The sequence below is a fragment of the Vombatus ursinus genome, unplaced genomic scaffold (genome assembly GCF_900497805.2).
Source record: "Vombatus ursinus unplaced genomic scaffold, bare-nosed wombat genome assembly UNPS02014789.1, whole genome shotgun sequence".
Taxonomy (NCBI): Eukaryota; Metazoa; Chordata; class Mammalia; order Diprotodontia; family Vombatidae; genus Vombatus; species Vombatus ursinus.
Window position 1 is genome coordinate 25,154,589 of NW_020954567.1, and position 16,741 is coordinate 25,171,329.

Genomic DNA, 16,741 nt, shown 5'->3' on the forward strand with positions numbered 1-16,741 from the left:
ACCAGTTTTGTCTGAAACTGTTAACCCTCATCATACATCTATAAATGTTAATTTATTCAACTACCCTCCAAATGATGGGCACCCCTTTAGTTTTCAGTTTTTTGGCACAAAAAGAGGTGCTATAAATATTTTTGTACATTGGACCATTTGCTTTTTCTTTGATCTTTTTAGGATATAGACCTAGTAGTTCCCAGCTGCTTTTCAGAATGACTGGACTCCTACTTTTCTCTTGGCTCCTACTTCCTACCTACTTACGACATCACTGAAACCAGCAGTGGTTTGGACTCAGCCTCTACTCCGCTTAGAGTGCTTAGTTGTGGGGATCAAACTTGGCTTTGGCTACATGACTGTTGGATTTGGTAGGCATACTTGGAGTTCAGCTCATTGCTACTGTTTGTCTTTTCTCTCTCAGTCTCTGCCACAACTCTGTTCCATCATTTTCCTCAGCTCAAAGCATTTCTCTAACTGTGCTTACTTTTTGCTGACCAGAAGGAAAGGAAAGCAGTACTGTACTAAGACAGAAGGATGCAGAGTGGAAGCCAGATAAGCTACATTGGGTCATTTGATTTCGAGTTGGAAGGGACCTTTTAGAAATCATCTGTTGCCATTCATCCATTTTACATGTGCAGAAACTGAGACCTAGAGAGGTGAAATGACTTGCCCTAAGTCTTACAGAAATTAAGCAGCAGAGCTAGGATTCAGGCCCTGTGGTGCTTGTTCACGGGCAACAGACATGGAGCCTCGTTATCCTTGGGCTTATGTTATGCAATGTAGAAATTCATAAATTTGAAATTGTAGAAATACATAAACTATACAAAAATGCTTATTGAATGGAATATTATACTTCATGTACACCTATTCATTTATTCTTATTATAGCCTATTATTCTTTTTCAGTTTCCTTTTAGAGCTCAAATTATAATCAACTTGTCATTGATTAATTGCGTACTATACAACATGTCCCAGACTAGCCACTGGAGATAAAAATATAAAAGTGAAACAGTTCCTGCCTTTAAGGAGTTTATATGGCAGAGGAGGGAGTCAGGCTGGGGAGGGGAAAAGGAGACTGAGAGGAAGGCACATAATACAACATGTTCATAGATTAGAGCTAGAAAGGATCTTAGAAGCCATTGAATTTCCAACCACTTCATTTTACAGATAAATTGAGACACAAAAAAATAAATAAATAACTTGTCCATGGTCATATAGTTAGTAAGTGTCAAAGGCAGGATTTGAACCTAAGTCTTCTAGACTCCAGATCTGCAGCACAAGTTTGAAGAGGAGGACATAGTTAAGGTGCAGTGGACAGAAAAACAGGCGGCTTAACTCAGTCATTTGGTAGCTCTGTGACCTGGGGTAACTTAACTCAGCCTGAGTTTCCTTTTCTGTAAATAGAGATGATAATAATAGTTTGGCTCAAATAATATTATATCTATACATAGATATGTATGTGTGTGTATAAACACATGTGCTTTGCAAGCGTCAAAGTGCTATGCATAGGTTAGCTATTATTATTAGCTATTTAATTATAAAGCTAATTATTTGTGTTTGAGTTTGGAGCCCAGTTCCAAGGCTTGATCTTTCTAGAGTCTTTTAGCAGGAGTGATGAAGTGGGTCCATGTTTTAGCTAAACTCAAGATCACCCCCAACACGTAGTATGTTTCTCTGTAGTTAACATAGATGCTTAATAGACTTTCAAGTGTTAACTTTTTTTGTGTCATGGAAGCATTTGTCAGTCTGGCAAAGCCTGTGGACCACTTTTCAGAATACTATTTTTAAATAATTGAAAAAAATGCTAAATTTCAGTTAGAGGTTAGTAACAATAAAGAAGTAGGTTTTACCCCCAACCAAGTTCATAGATCCCTGAAATCTAGCCTCAGACTCCAAGTTAAGAACTCCCGGCATAGTTGAGTCCATGAAATAAATCAATGGTTGCATCTAACTAGATAGTTCATGTTAAAGTTTCTCAAAAAATTCTGGTGTCATCACCCCTGTTGAGGAAGAAAAGGGATTGATGTCTAAAGAATCTGGTGTCATTGAATGGTGACGTCATTGGCAAAATCAATTAAAAAGAACACATACAAGAAATGAAATTAAAGATAGGTAACTGAAGACAAATGCTTTAAAAGAGTCGCAAGACCTTATCAAGACAGTGTCAGGAAGGCTAAACTTTAGTTTAAATCACACTCAGTTTAATTGAGACAAGTAGACAGTTGCTAAAGACAATAACTTTTTAGTCACGTTTCAGGTAAGAGGAAGATTAAATAAAAGTATAGGAACCCTACACATAATTGGACTTCTGCCTTTGTCTCTCCTTTCTTCAATGTATCTTCCATGTAGCTTCCAAAAGAATCTTCCTAAAGCCTGTCTTAAGATATGTCTTTCCCTTCCCTGCTCAAGAACCTTTAATGGTTCCCTACTGTTTTTTGTCCTTCATTCTTGAAGAAGACCATGACATTGGATTTCAGTGAGGGAGGGCTGTACAAAGTCACCAGCCTCACTTTCTCATCTGTAGCCAGTGGCCAGATACAGATCAGGACAACTATAGATGGCCCTGGATGCAGTGGGGTGACCTTGGGGCCTCTCGGATAAAGTACAAACTCTTAATTTAAAACCCATTAATGTCTGACTATGGCTTAACTTCTTAGCTGTATTTCACAAAGTTCTTCCTTCACATGTTCTTTATTTCAGCCAAACTTAACCAGTTTTTGCCCTCTGCCTTTCCTTAGAGTTCTTGAATCCCTCCACCTTCATCTTTAATAATGCCTGGGATATACTTTCTCATGTGCCATTTCACATGTTAGCGTTCTCTTCCACATTAAATCATTGTGCATCGACTTATCTTTATCTGTTGAATTCCTCCCCAGTAGAATATAACCTCTTTTAGGTTATCTCCTTGTCTGATATATTTAGTTAATAAAATACTCCCATCTCCATTAGTTCATTTGGATCCTTGTAACAATCCTCTGAAGTTTGGGCAGGCATTAACCTCATTTTACAAATAAGAAACTTAGCCTGAAAGAGGTTGTTACTTGACTAGGGGCACAAAACTAAAATCTGGACATGAACCCAAGTCTTGTGATTCTAAGTCCAGTCTTCTTTCTACTGCATAAATGTGGTAATACATTAAATTAATGGGGCTATGATCTCATAGTTTTAAATATAAAAGACCAGAGGAATCAAGTAAAACTGAGACTTGACTTGCTCAAGGTAACAAAAGTAACCCAGTTTCTTATTTGTAAAATGGGGTTGGGATTGGATCATATCTCCTTCCAGCTATAAATGTAGGTAGGATCTTATGATCCTAAACGTTGAAGTTATATAACTTAAATTTTGTTGTTTAGTCATTTAAGTCATATCCAACTCTTCATGACCCCATTTGGAGTTTTCTTGGCAAAGATAGGGGAATGGTTCGCCATTTCCTTCTTCATGTCATTTTACAGATGAGGAAACTGAGTCAAACAGGGTTAAGTGATTTTGTCCAGGATCACACAGTTAGAAAGTATCTGAGGCTAGATTTAAACTCATGTCTTACTGACACTAAGCCCAGTGCTTTATCCACTGTGCCACTTAGCTGCCCCATAACTTAATATATTTGAAATAAACTTTGTACGTGTGTATGTCTCATATTTTTGAGTGAATTAAGAATACTGAGTTCTACTTTTAGGAAATTCCAAACTTTTCATGAAAGGTGGTAAAGTATTTTACTAGGAATTCAAGACTAAATAATATGGGCTATAAACAGCTGTGCCATATGCAAGTTAATGTACAAGTTAATGTATTTAAAAACAGTAAGTAAAACTTTTGGCTAAAGAGAAATAATGAAATATATGCCTTGAAGGGTAGATTTGGTAGGTCTAGGTGTGTTTTGAAATGGTTGGTTATAGGTGGCCCTTCTCCTTGCCAAGTCAAACCCCTCTCTGTGAACAAGTGATCCTGTTCTGTCTCATCTTCTCCAGCAGTTTGCCCCATCTATCATCCCAACTCTCTTACTAACCTTGTGTCTCCCTATCTAGGGTTTGCTTCCCTACTGTTTACAAATATACCCATGTCTCCCTCATCCTCAGAAAATCCTCACTGGATCCATCCATTCCTGATGTCGTCCTGGATCTTTCCTCCTTTTCATGGCAAAACTCCTTGAGAAGGTTATCTACAGTAGATGCTTCTATTTCCTTTCTTCTCTGTCTTCCTAACTCTATAGTTTGGCTTTTGATCTCGTCATTCAACTGAAAGTGCTCTATCCAAAGTTAACAATAATTCTTACATATCAAATCCAATGGCTTTATCTCACCTTTCATTCCCCTTGATTTCTCTACTGTCTGTGACACTGTCAGTCACCCACTTCTCCTTGGTGCTCTCTCTTTCTCTCTCCCTCTCTCTCGTGCGCGAGTGTGAGACATTTTTCTCTCCTGGTTCTCTCACCTGTCTGACTTTTCCTTCTCAGTCTCTTTTGCTGGTTGAGTACCTTCTTGCCAATTATTTTATTTTATTTTATTTTTTTTGGCAGTTGGGGTTAAGTGACTTGCCCAAGATCACACAGCTAGTAAGTGTCAAGTGTTTGGTCTGAGGCCAAATTTGAACTCAGGTCATCTTGACTTCAGGGCCAGTGCTCTATCTACTGCCCCACCTAGCTGCCCCTGGCCGTGCACCTTCTTAAGTCCTCTTTTCTACTCTACCATTTCAACTGGGGATCTTAACAGCTCTTATTTTTTGCAGGAGGCCTTTCCACAAGGTTACTTTGTTATCTACTCTCCACATATATCTTATATGCTTATTTGTCTCCATATTGTCTCCTGTATTAGAATGCAAGCTCCTTGAGGTCAGGGACTGGTTTTGCTTTTTTCTTTGTGTGTCCAGCACTTAGAATAGTGCCTCGTGCATAGTAAACACTTAAATGTTTCTGGATTGATTAATTGGTAATATCATTTTATTAAATGAATTGAAAATGATCAAGTAAAAATCTTGTCTCATAAAGAAAATTCTTCTCTAGTGTCATAATTTTTCTCTTGACAGAGCATATTTTTGCAGCTTACTTGGCAGATTGTGACAGTAAATCAAAATACAGTCAATCATCATAACTCTTCTCACCAGTTAGCTCTACTCATATGTACTACTTTTTCATTGCAAATTGTTCATTATCTCTTGATTTTTTTTATTTGCTACATATTCACTTATCATTTACATATGGAGAATAGCTTATTGAAATTTTTTCCTTCTGATAAAAAATTTTGAATGAGTAAAGGATTTATCTTTTTATCCAAGTACAAAATGATTTATAAATTACTGTCTTATTCTTTACTAAAGAAAAATGAATTGCAGATTTATATAAGTAACTAGGCCCATGAAATTTGAAACTGGTATGTGAACAATAGAAATGATGGCCATCAATTGAGATTAAGTTTTACCAAATCAAAATTTATATGTACATATGTATTTAATGGCTAAAGATAAATGATGGTATTTGTCTTTTGTCATGCTCTTAGTTTTCTTTCAGTTTGCTTAATAAAATTAGTTTCTGTCTTTAAGAGGTTTTTTCCCCCTTCTGGGAATATCTAAAAACAAACAAACAACTAAAAGTATAAGAACCATTTTATGTATGAAATATGACTATACATTTAACATTTTTGTTATGGTAATGAAGGGTTGTGTTAAAATAGTATACATATATTTATATACCATTTTTTTAATTGACTTAGAGAAATTCTTTTTTAACTATTAGAGATTTATCTAAGAAATACAAAATCTGCTGATCATCACATTTGAAGAGAAAAGGAGTAACTTTGGCTTTTAAGATCATTTATCATTTCTTTTCCTCATTTGCCTATTAACAAACAAAAGTTTCTGAATGATTTTTTTAATGTCTTCTTTCCCACCCTCAATCCTTTCCCTTTTTTAAATGTGAAGAAACCGTTCTCTAATTTTTGGAGTATACTAATTATTTCTTAGGTAAAATCTGAATTTTGACATTTAATGAACTTTTTTAACCACTTGTTATTGGAACTTTAAAGAACTTTTATACAGTTGATTTTTTAAAAAGGATTATCTTTTGCCTTCAGTTACTTATATTCAAAAATACTTTTTGGCATTTTTATCTTGTTCAAAAAATTAAACTTTTACTCTTCTCATTTTATTTTCAGCAATGTCTCAGGCTGTGCAGACAAATGGAACTCAACCCTTAAGCAAAACATGGGAATTAAGTTTATATGAATTACAGCGAACACCTCAGGTAATATAAAACAAGATAAAACTTTAATTTGAAACACTGAGATAGATAAATTTGTGCACTTATAAGAAATGATTTAGTTTATAGAAATCTCTGTATTTACTATTTTTAACATTTAAAAACCTAAAATAGCCTACATTTTGTTGACTTGACCACTGGCATTTTGCCATATCCTGATAACTAAACCCTTTTGATCATTGATAATGCAGAATAGATGGTCAGTGGTATTCTGAGCCAAGTGCCCCTTATAATACCATTTTACATAGTAATTTTTTTTTTGTAGGGTTAATGATGTTAGGTAGAACATGCTTTTATGGGATGTATCATTTTATCACTGTGTCCCAGTGTACCAGGCATATGTCTTATCAGTATGCAAAACTTTTATTACTGAAAGCCCTAAAACTCCTCTTCTTTGTACCCTGTTTTTCCTGTCTTAGCTGTCTGCTGTTCCTTGAGCTTCTGGGTTTAGGTTGTGTAAGGCAAAGTAGTTTGTAATAGAGGATTTAGATATTTTACTGGTCTGTGGTATGGTTGTGAACCATTTGTTCAATTGATAGATGTTTAAAACTGGAAAGGACCTTATCTAGTCCAATTACCTCATTTTGCATAGGAGACAACTGAAGCTTAATTAGTGGGAGAGCCACCACTGAACTTAAGCTTATAAGTAGGCTCATAGCTTCCAGCTCAGTGCTCTTTCTACTATGTTTTACTGCCCCCCATTTAGTTGTCTTTCAGATACTTACAGAAATCAGTGATTTTAGGGATTTACAAAGAAAGAAATACGAGCATTTTACTCAAGTGTTTTTTTTTTTTTTTTAATCTGTAGGAAGCAATAACTGATGGCCTGGAAATTGTAGTATCACCTAGAAGTCTCCATAGTGAATTAATGTGCCCAATCTGTTTGGATATGTTGAAGAATACTATGACCACAAAAGAGTGTTTACATCGTTTCTGTGCAGACTGTATCATCACAGCCCTCAGAAGTGGGTATGTTGTATATAATTTATATCAAATTGCATGCTGTCTCAGGGAGTTGGTGGGGGGGGGGGGGAGGAGAGAATTTGTAACTAAAAATTTAAAAAAAAAAGAATGTTAAAAGTTGTTTTTGTATGTTATTGAAAAAATATTCAAAATTTTAAAAAGAGAGGGGTATGCTGAAATATTTTTTAGGCTCTCAAGTTGTGTTAGGACATTGTTGCATGGGAATTAGAAAGCCCTTTAACTATTAGTATTCTGGTGTGGAGCAGCTAGGTGGCGCAGTGGATAGAGCTCCAGTCTTGGAGTCAGGAGGACCTGAGTTGAAATTCGGCTTCAGACACTTGACACTTACTAGCTATGTGACCCTGGGCGAGTCACTTAACCACGATTGCCTCACCAAAAAGCCAAAAAAAAGAAAGAAAAGAAAATATTCTGGTGCCCAAAGAGTTGTTGAAGAAATTATAATTTTCATTTATGCAGAAGAATATACAGAATACAGTATACAAAAAGAATTGTTCTTTTTAGAACTAGAAAGGAACATGTTTTCTGGGCATGTTTATAATAAATCAGTAACTTTATGGATCTTGAAATGAGAAAAATATTAAAAATAAATAATAAGAGTTGATTCTGTTCTGATGTTATCTTAGGAGACTGTATATATAAGATTCATGTTTCTCGGGAAGGTTGAGAAGAAAGCAAGCCATACTTTTTTTCTAGTCTTTAAGTGGATAAAATCATATCCCTATGGAGCATGGTATATACCAGCATATACTATTTCAAGGCAAGAGCTGATAACAGGTTTTAAATAAATCCAGACATGAGTATGTTTCTTGTGCTTTGTGTAGCAGTATGGGAAAATTAATTATGAGCTTAATTTTAAAAAAATTTCTAACATTGTATCTAGTAAGCATAATTTGTTCACAATGAAATGTAAAATCATGGAGCGTTCTCTAGATTTTTATTAGTAAGAGTTGGTGCAGTTTTTAAAGTCTTTGTTTTGGGGGTAGACCAGCAAAATGACAGAATGGTTGCTATTAGCAACCCAAAAACTCAGAGAAAGGAATTATGTACCAGAGATATGAAAACCTGAAGCTGAATCTTCATAAGAGAACACAAACACTGAACAGAGTAAAATCTTATCAGATAACATTTGCAAACAAATATTTAGCACTCCCACTTAGTGTCCCCCATCTCCCAACCCAATCTGCAGTAAGTATAAACTCCTAGGCTTGTGATTGAATGAGTGGCTATGGGAAATCTCTGCCCACTTTGCCCACAGTTTGAACTTCCTCCAACCCCATCCAGTGAGAAGCAGAAGACACCTTTTCTGATCATTCATGGGAAAGAAAGAGTAAGTGACTGTCTGGGAAATTGCTGAAGAAATTAGTAATTCATGCTATCCAACTTTACTGGACCCTCATGATGACAAAGGAATCCATTTATTCCACCATAATTGATTCTCTGTTTCATTTCCCTCAAAAGTTATTCCAAAACTGCTCTTTTCTCTTTAAGCCTTCCATCCCTCCTCTCAGATGAGCACCTTTCCTCTCACTTTACAGAGAAAATTGAGGCCATTTGATGTCAGCTTCTTCTTCATCTCAAAAAAACCCCTTGACGACATTCTCCACTCCATCCCCCCTTTCCCCTCCACTCCATTCCCTCTTTTCCCATGGTCTCTGCCAGTGAGGTTGAGGTGGTCCCTCTCCTGGCCAAGACCACAAAGCTATCTATACCTGTTGCCTCTGCTTCTCTTCTCTCACTCTTCAACCCTTTGCAGTCTCTTTTCTGACATCATCACTCAACTGAAACTGCTCTTGCTGAAGTTACTAGTGAGCCTTTCATTGCCCGATCTAATGAGAAGAGATCTTAGTCCTTCTGCATCTGTCTGCTGCATTTGATACTGTTGACCACTCTCTCCTCTTGTATACCCTCTCCTCTATGAGTCTTCAAGTTTGCTTTTCTCCTATGATGACTGCTTCTTATGAATGTCCTTTTTGGCTCATCATCCATAGCACGTTCCCTAACTGTGGGTGTTCCCCAAGGCTCGCTCTTCTCTCTTTGCTCTTATCTCTTGGTAACCTTACCTATCTATGTAGATCACTCCCAGATCCACCTGATCCAGTCTCCCCTTGAGCTGTGTTCCTGTATCATCAATTGCTTATTTCAGACCTGATCTCACAACATCTCAAGCACAATATGTCCAGAATAGAACTTATTTTACCACCAGGCTTGCCAGTCTGTGTTAAGGTACTACCATCTCCCAGTCTCCCATTTTTACAATTTCAGTGAAATTGTTGAATCCCTCTTCTGCTGCACTTTATCCATCCAGACATTTGCCAAATCCTTGTTTCCACATCCACAACATTCTCACATTCAGTCTCTTGACCTACTCATATCTACTACCTTTAGTTCATGGCCTTAGTTTCCTGTTACATCTTGGATTATTACAATCATGTCCTAATTTGTCTTTCCCCACTGTAATCCGTTTTGGGCTCTACTGCCGAAATGATTTTCCTTAAGTAAATATTTGACTATTATCACTCCTCTATTCCATAAACTCAAGTGGTTCACTACTACTTTTAAGATTAAATATAAATTAATCTGTTTAACTTTTAAAACTGTTTACCAGCTGGTCCCAACCTATCTTCACCTTCATTGAGCACTACTGCTGCAGTCTGATATCCAGGCAAGACAGGAATTATTTAAAAAATTGGGACTCTCAGTGTTGAATTAAAAACCACCAGTGACAGAGTGGGAAAGAATGAAGTCATGATAGAATTTCTCCTAAGTAGAGTCTCTTGAGAGAAAATAATATTTGTGGAACACAAAAATGCCGAAGTGGAAGAATATTTTGCTGGAGAAACTAAAGGCAACAATATTAAAAGAATATTGATTCTCTATAAGCCAATGTAAGTGGTCTAAAAGACAAGATATAAAGAATAATTTAAGCATCTTAAGTCTAATAGAACAGGGGCCAAGCAGTTAGGAGAAAGACCTTTAAATAAAAGGAAAGGCATTTTAAATAACTCAAGATCATTCTGTAGTCATAGGAAGTAGAAAAAAAAATAGAGGAACAATATTCTAAAGAACAAAGGGACATAAACTGACCTAAATCTGAGCCTCATAATTTACAAAAAAGGACTTTCAACAGGATAGAAGTGTTTGACGCATTTGTTGGTCAGTCGTTTCAGGCGTGTCTTACTTTTCCTGACCCCAATTTGGGGTTTTCCTGGCAAAGATAGTGGAGTGGTTTTACAGATAATTTTACAGATAAGGAACTGAGGCAAAGAGGGTTAAGTGACTTGCCCAAGGTCACACAGCTAGTAAGTATCTCAGGCCAGATTTTAATCAGGAAGATGAGTCTTCCTATCTTATCTCTAGGTCTGGCACTCTATCCACTGTACCACCTAGTTGCCCCCACTTATTTCTTACTCCACTTTGAAATGGAACAATCTTTTCAGAAAAAGACTTTCAACAGAAAAGAAGTGTTTGAGGCATTTGTTGAAAGAGACAAACAAATGTTTTCCTCTTACAGACATTCCAAACAACAAATAGAAAGGTAAAATTAATTAAACTTATTAATGTTTATGAGCTTTTGTTTTTTAAAAAAATCAGTTTGTGAGGTAAAGGAGAGAACAGAGCTATTATCAGGACAAAAAAATTGAAGGACTAAAGATTTAAGGGGAAATTAGGGAACCTGGGGAAAGAAAGGGAGAGTTGAATGAATACCCCATGAAATAAATATCCTTATCCTTTGTACGTGAATCAGTATCTTTTGTGAGAGGGAATAAGAGCATAGTTAATTAAGCAAATGGAGAGAGGAGAGATAAGTAACAGGGAAGCAAGTCTTTGCCAGTACCATAGTTGAACAGTAAAGGGATAATAATTACTTTAGTTTCTTAACAAGAGTGAGGAACTGTGGAAAAATAGGATAAAAACAATGGAGGGATGGTACTAGGATGAGAATGATGGAATAGAAAGGTGAAGTCTTGTCCCAGGTAGGAAGAGGAAAGGGTTCCACAAAAGAACTTTGCTCTTACCTCTTGGTAACCTCATCTAAGGGACCTTGGCTTTTTCAAACACTCTTTGCCTCGTTTTTTTTATTTAAAAATTATTTATTTTTATGTCTTTATTATTTATTTTGTTATTAAGCCTTAATCACTGAATGGGCTCTGCCTCACTCATACTGAGACCTGTTAAAGACCTTAGCTTGAAAAGGCCAAGGCCCACCACTACTTCCTGGGCCATCTCCAGTTGTCCAGATCCCTATCTGGCCACTGGACCCAAATAGCTCCAGAGGAGAAAGTGAGGGTGGTGACTTTGCACAGCCCTCATTCACTGAAATCCAATTCACTTGCATGTCATGGCATCACCTCCCTGATGTCATGGTCATGTTTGAGAACAAAGGACAAGCAGTAAATGTGAATGAATTAAACCATTCACTGAAATTCAAAGAGCCTGGTAAAATGGATAAGAACAAACCCTACCTATCTGCTCTGAGAAACACTTCAAAAAACTAAACATACATACAGAATGAGAAATTAGGACAAGTTACTGTGTAGCAAGTGATTACAAAAAACAGAAGTTGGAATCATTCTAAAAGACATTTCAAAAATGAAAATTCACAAAATCAAGAGATAATTTTTGGAAATTACAATATGCTTAAAGAAACTAAATAATGAACCAATATTAGTGCCAAATGTATATGCTCCATAGCATGGCATTTAACTTGATAAAGGAATCATAGAAATTGGGAGTTGAAAAAGGACCGCAGTAGTTATTACACAAAAGAAATCACTACTATGATATACCTGAAACGGGACTGTCCAACCTCTGCTTGAAGACTCCAAGGACAGGGAACTCACCATTTGTGGAGGCAGCCTATTGCACTCTTGCATAGCGCTAAATTGTTTTGAAGCTTTTTACTGATGTCAGCCCTAAATTTGTCACTTTGCAGCTTCTACCCATTATGCCTATTTTGACCCTGTGAGGGCAAAAGAATGAGTCCAGTTTCCCCCTCCACGTAATAGTCCTTCAAGTACTTAAAGACAGCTGTCATGTTTCCCTTCAGTTTTCTTCAACTGATAAGATACCAGAAAAGTAACTAAATTGCAAAAAATGCACATAACACAGTAATTATGGGAAAGTTTAATTTTATTTTTCAGAATTTTATAAATCTTGTTAGATCTTTGTTAAGATAAATAAAAAGGAAACTATAGATAAGGAAGAACCAGAAACCACTGAATTAAATTAGTGTTTGAAAGTTCAGTGGATAGATTGATAGACCTAGAGTTGGGAAGAGTTCAAATTCTGCTTCAGATACTTCCAAGTGAAACTCTATCTCAATTTCCTTATCTGTAAAATGAGGATAATAATAGCACTTACTTCCCAGGGGTTTTATGAGGATCAAATAAAGTTATATTTGTAAAGTGCTTTGCAAACCTTAAAGTACTGTGTAAATGCTAGCTATTGTTACAAACCTAAGAGCATAAATTACTTAAAGAAGAATTTTCTATTTAACAAGAACTTTTGGGAAAAATTAATGGCAGTTTGGCAGAAATTAGGTTTAGACTACCCGCATACCATAAACTATAATAAGCTAATAATAGATGTGTTACCTTACTATTAAAGGTAACACCATAAAAAAGAAAATTAGAAGAGAACCAGATCAATTACCTTTCTTAGCTATGCCTCGAGGACAGGTCTTAAAGGACAGAGATGATCACAGAATAGTAAATAGATAATTTTGACTCTGTGAAATTGAAAAGGTTTTACATGAACAAAATCAGCACAACTAGAATAAGAAGGGAAGATGTTGCTTGAGGAAAAAAATCTTTGCATCAGATATTTCTGATGAAGATCTGCTAATCAAGATTTATGGGGAACTAATACAGATATTTAAGACTGAAGGCTATTTCTCTCTGGATAAGTAGACAAAGAAAACCTTGGAACAAAACAATTCTCAAAAGAAATTACAAACTGTTAATATGAGAGGTTATACAAAATCACTAAATTGCAATAATAAAAATACAAATTAAAATAACTTTTTAAGTTTTATCTTACACTTAGCAAACTGGGAAAGATGACATAAGAGAAGGATAGTCAGCACTGGAGGGACTGCAGAAGGATAGGCATGCTAATACATTATTCCTGGAGCTGTGCTTTGATCTAAGCATTTTGGAAAGCAGTTTGGAATTATGCTAAAAATATGACTAGAATGTCCCTGCCTTTTTATCAAAAGATTTCACAGCCTACAAACATACTCCAAGAAGGTCAACAACAGAAAAGTTCCACATACACTAAGATATAAATTCAGAAATAACTTAACTTTTTTGTGGTAGTAATGAACTGATTACAAAATAGATGTAGATCAATTGAGAAATGACTAAACAAATTGCAATATGAATGTAAGGAATATTATAGCAATATAAGAAATGGTGGCTATTTAAATTCAGAGTAGCATTGGGAAGACTTATATGAATGGATTCAGAATGAATTAAAAAAAAGAAAAGAATATACACAGTGACTACAAAAATCTTAATGGAAAGAACAGAGATAGGAAACTGAATAAAGTGTTAATTACAGAGATCAAGTTTTATCCTGAAGAAGAATTGAAAAAAATTACTTTCTTCCCTTCTTTGAAGAGGAAGAGGAACTATGGGTGTAGAATGTGGGTCATCTATTGATTAGTTTTGCCAAACTGTTGGGTCTTTTTTTAAATTCTTTTAAAATCTTTGTTATAAGGAATGACTTCATGATGGAGAATATTTAAAAATTAGCATGACATACATGTGTATGTATAAATATAAAACATAATTATATATCTCTTAAGACCTGTTCTAGGCATAGTTGTGAAAAGTAACTATCTTGATTTTCTGTTTTTTTTATGGTATTACCTTAAATAACTAATACATCTGATTAGAGCTTATTGTAGTTTATGGTATAAGTAGTGAGTCTAAACCCAACTTCTGCCAAACTGCAAATTATTTTTCCCAAAAGTTCTTGTCAAATAGAAAGTTTCTCTCCAAGTATAAGATTGTAATATAATCTATAACATTTTATGTATAGCACAATATAAATAATATATATTTATAACATGTCTAAAAACAAAAGATCTATAAATATGATTAAACAAGAATTTTAAAAAATATTCTTCTTGAAAGTATTTATCTTGATCTGTTTAAATTTTTTTTTTCTTTTGAGGCAGTCAGGATTAGTATCTGAGGTCTAGATTTGAACTCAAGCCCTCCTGACTCCAGGGCCAGTGCTCTATCTGCTGTACCACCTAGCTGCCCCTGTTTAAATTTTTTTAACTCATTCCTGACAATTGCTGATTGGTAGATCATGCCTTATAAAGTTAACAACCAGTTGCAGACCAGATAATTTTCTTTTAACTTAAGGATATAAGCATTTTATAAATTAATTTTATTTCTTTTCATTTAGGAACAAAGAATGTCCTACTTGTCGGAAAAAGTTGGTTTCCAAAAGATCACTAAGGCCGGATCCAAATTTTGATGCTCTCATCAGTAAAATTTATCCAAGTCGTGATGAATATGAAGCTCATCAAGAGAGAGTCTTAGCAAGGATCAGCAAACACAACAATCAACAAGCTCTCAGTCACAGTATTGAAGAGGGACTGAAGATACAGGCTATGAACAGGTATGTGGGGAAGAGGATAGTGAATGGTTGGAAACTGATGAATTTTTGTGACTTTTGTTTTTTTATATGGTTTATTGTGAAGATAACTATCAGTAAAAACATTTAAACAGACTGTGTGGATGTTTACATTTGAACAAATGAATTTCATCATAAAATATTGATAATAACACATTACTTCCTCATTTTTGATATTTATGTATATTTCTTTTACATTAGTTTCTGTGCTTATTTTTGATTCTTCTTTCTTTGCTTGAACTTATTTCATGTAGATATTTTCATTCAGATTTCTTTGAATTCCTCTTACTTTCTAATTTTACTTGCATCATAATATTTGATTATATTTGTATGCCACAGTTTATTTAACCATTTTCCAATTATTGAATGTTTTGGTTGTTTCCATTTCCCCCCAGTAACAGATGTTTGTCTTTCTCTTTTTTAAAATACTTTTGAGTTGTGGTCCCAGTGAATAGAATTCGAATTAGTGTAACTTTCTTTTTGAAACTTTTGAGAGTGTGTATATAAGAGTATATGTTTAATAGGGTTTTTTTCCTCCAGTGTAATTTACAGAGATAACCTTCGAATTATGCTGTATCCATCTTCTGTATGTGTACATGGTTGTTTGCATTTGTTTCTTCCATTAAAAGTGAGCTACTTGAGGGCAGGGATCATGTTTTTGCCTTTCTTTATATTATAGTACTTGGCACAAGACCTGGCATTTAGTGTCTAGTAAATGCTTATTGATTAATTCCATTTTGAGGATTGTTGCAGTCTCTTTGGAATCCAAATTGCAGTTCAGATTTGCCAGCGATTGCTAATTGAAAGATGTTTTCCATTATTGCTATGAGGAACTAACGTAGTAATCTATGTATCAAAGCGAGAATAAAGACTAAGTGTTGTATTTTATTGGCAGAATCATGGAATCTTAGTGTTTGAAGAACTCTGGAGGTTATCTAGTCAGCTTCTCAAAGCAAGAGTCTCCTCAAGTACTGACAGGAGATTATCCTGCCTCTGCTTGAACACCTTTATTGACAGGACACTCACTACCTTTACAATGCACTCTTTTGGTCAGCTTTTGTTATAAGAAGGTTCACCCTTCTACTGAACTGAAATAATACTTCTGTCTGACTTCTATTCATTGATCTAGATTTGCTTCCAGAAGCTTCAGAGAGGCAGTGTTTCACATGTCTTTTGTTCGTTTAGTTGAATACAAGTATTATGTTCTCCCAAATCATTTATTTTGTAAGGTAAAATTCACTATTTTTTTTTAACCATGCAATCATATTTGGTTTCCAGATTACTCATGAATTTACCTTTCTCTGGAAATATTCTAATTTAACTAATGACTCTCTTAAGATATGGTACTCAAAATTGAATAAAATATTTTAAGATGTATGTAATCTGACTACTACCAAATGGGTGGCCATATTAATATGACCGAATATTACAAAGAACCTTTTTTTTTTTTTTAGCATAACTGTTGGCTCATGTTGAGCTTAGTTGACTAAAAGCCCTAGTCTTCTTTTGTCTTGTACTTATTTTATGCAACAAACTATATATAGGATTTTAAGTTTATCCCTATTGGATTTTAATCTTCTTAGTTTTGGCCTATTATTTCAAGCTCATCCTTTAAAATCTTGATTTTGTCATCCGTGATATTAAGCCATCTTTGGTTTTCTCATTTACACTTTTGTTAAGCATATATGTTTTCATCTAAGTTGTTGATAAAAATGTTGAAGAGACAGGACTTTGTATAGAAACCTGTAGTGTATCATGGAGATGTTCCTTTAGGTTGGTGATAAGTGATTAAACAATCCTCAAACCATGTTTCTCAATTCATTCTCTTTATATATCTCCTGTTCAACTTATTAATTAAGCATTAAGT

General features: G+C 35.0%; 1 protein-coding gene across 1 annotated transcript in view; it reads left to right on the plus strand.

Moving 5' to 3' along the window:
• RNF2 (ring finger protein 2) overlaps positions 1-16,741 on the plus strand; it is a 33,098-nt gene that overhangs the window by 7,322 nt on the left and 9,035 nt on the right. The window contains exons 2-4 of the mRNA XM_027868477.1: positions 6,137-6,225; positions 7,049-7,209; positions 14,644-14,859. Coding sequence (XP_027724278.1) covers positions 6,139-6,225; positions 7,049-7,209; positions 14,644-14,859 — 464 coding nt within the window. The 5' untranslated portion in view covers positions 6,137-6,138. The remainder of the gene's footprint in view (positions 1-6,136; positions 6,226-7,048; positions 7,210-14,643; positions 14,860-16,741) is intronic.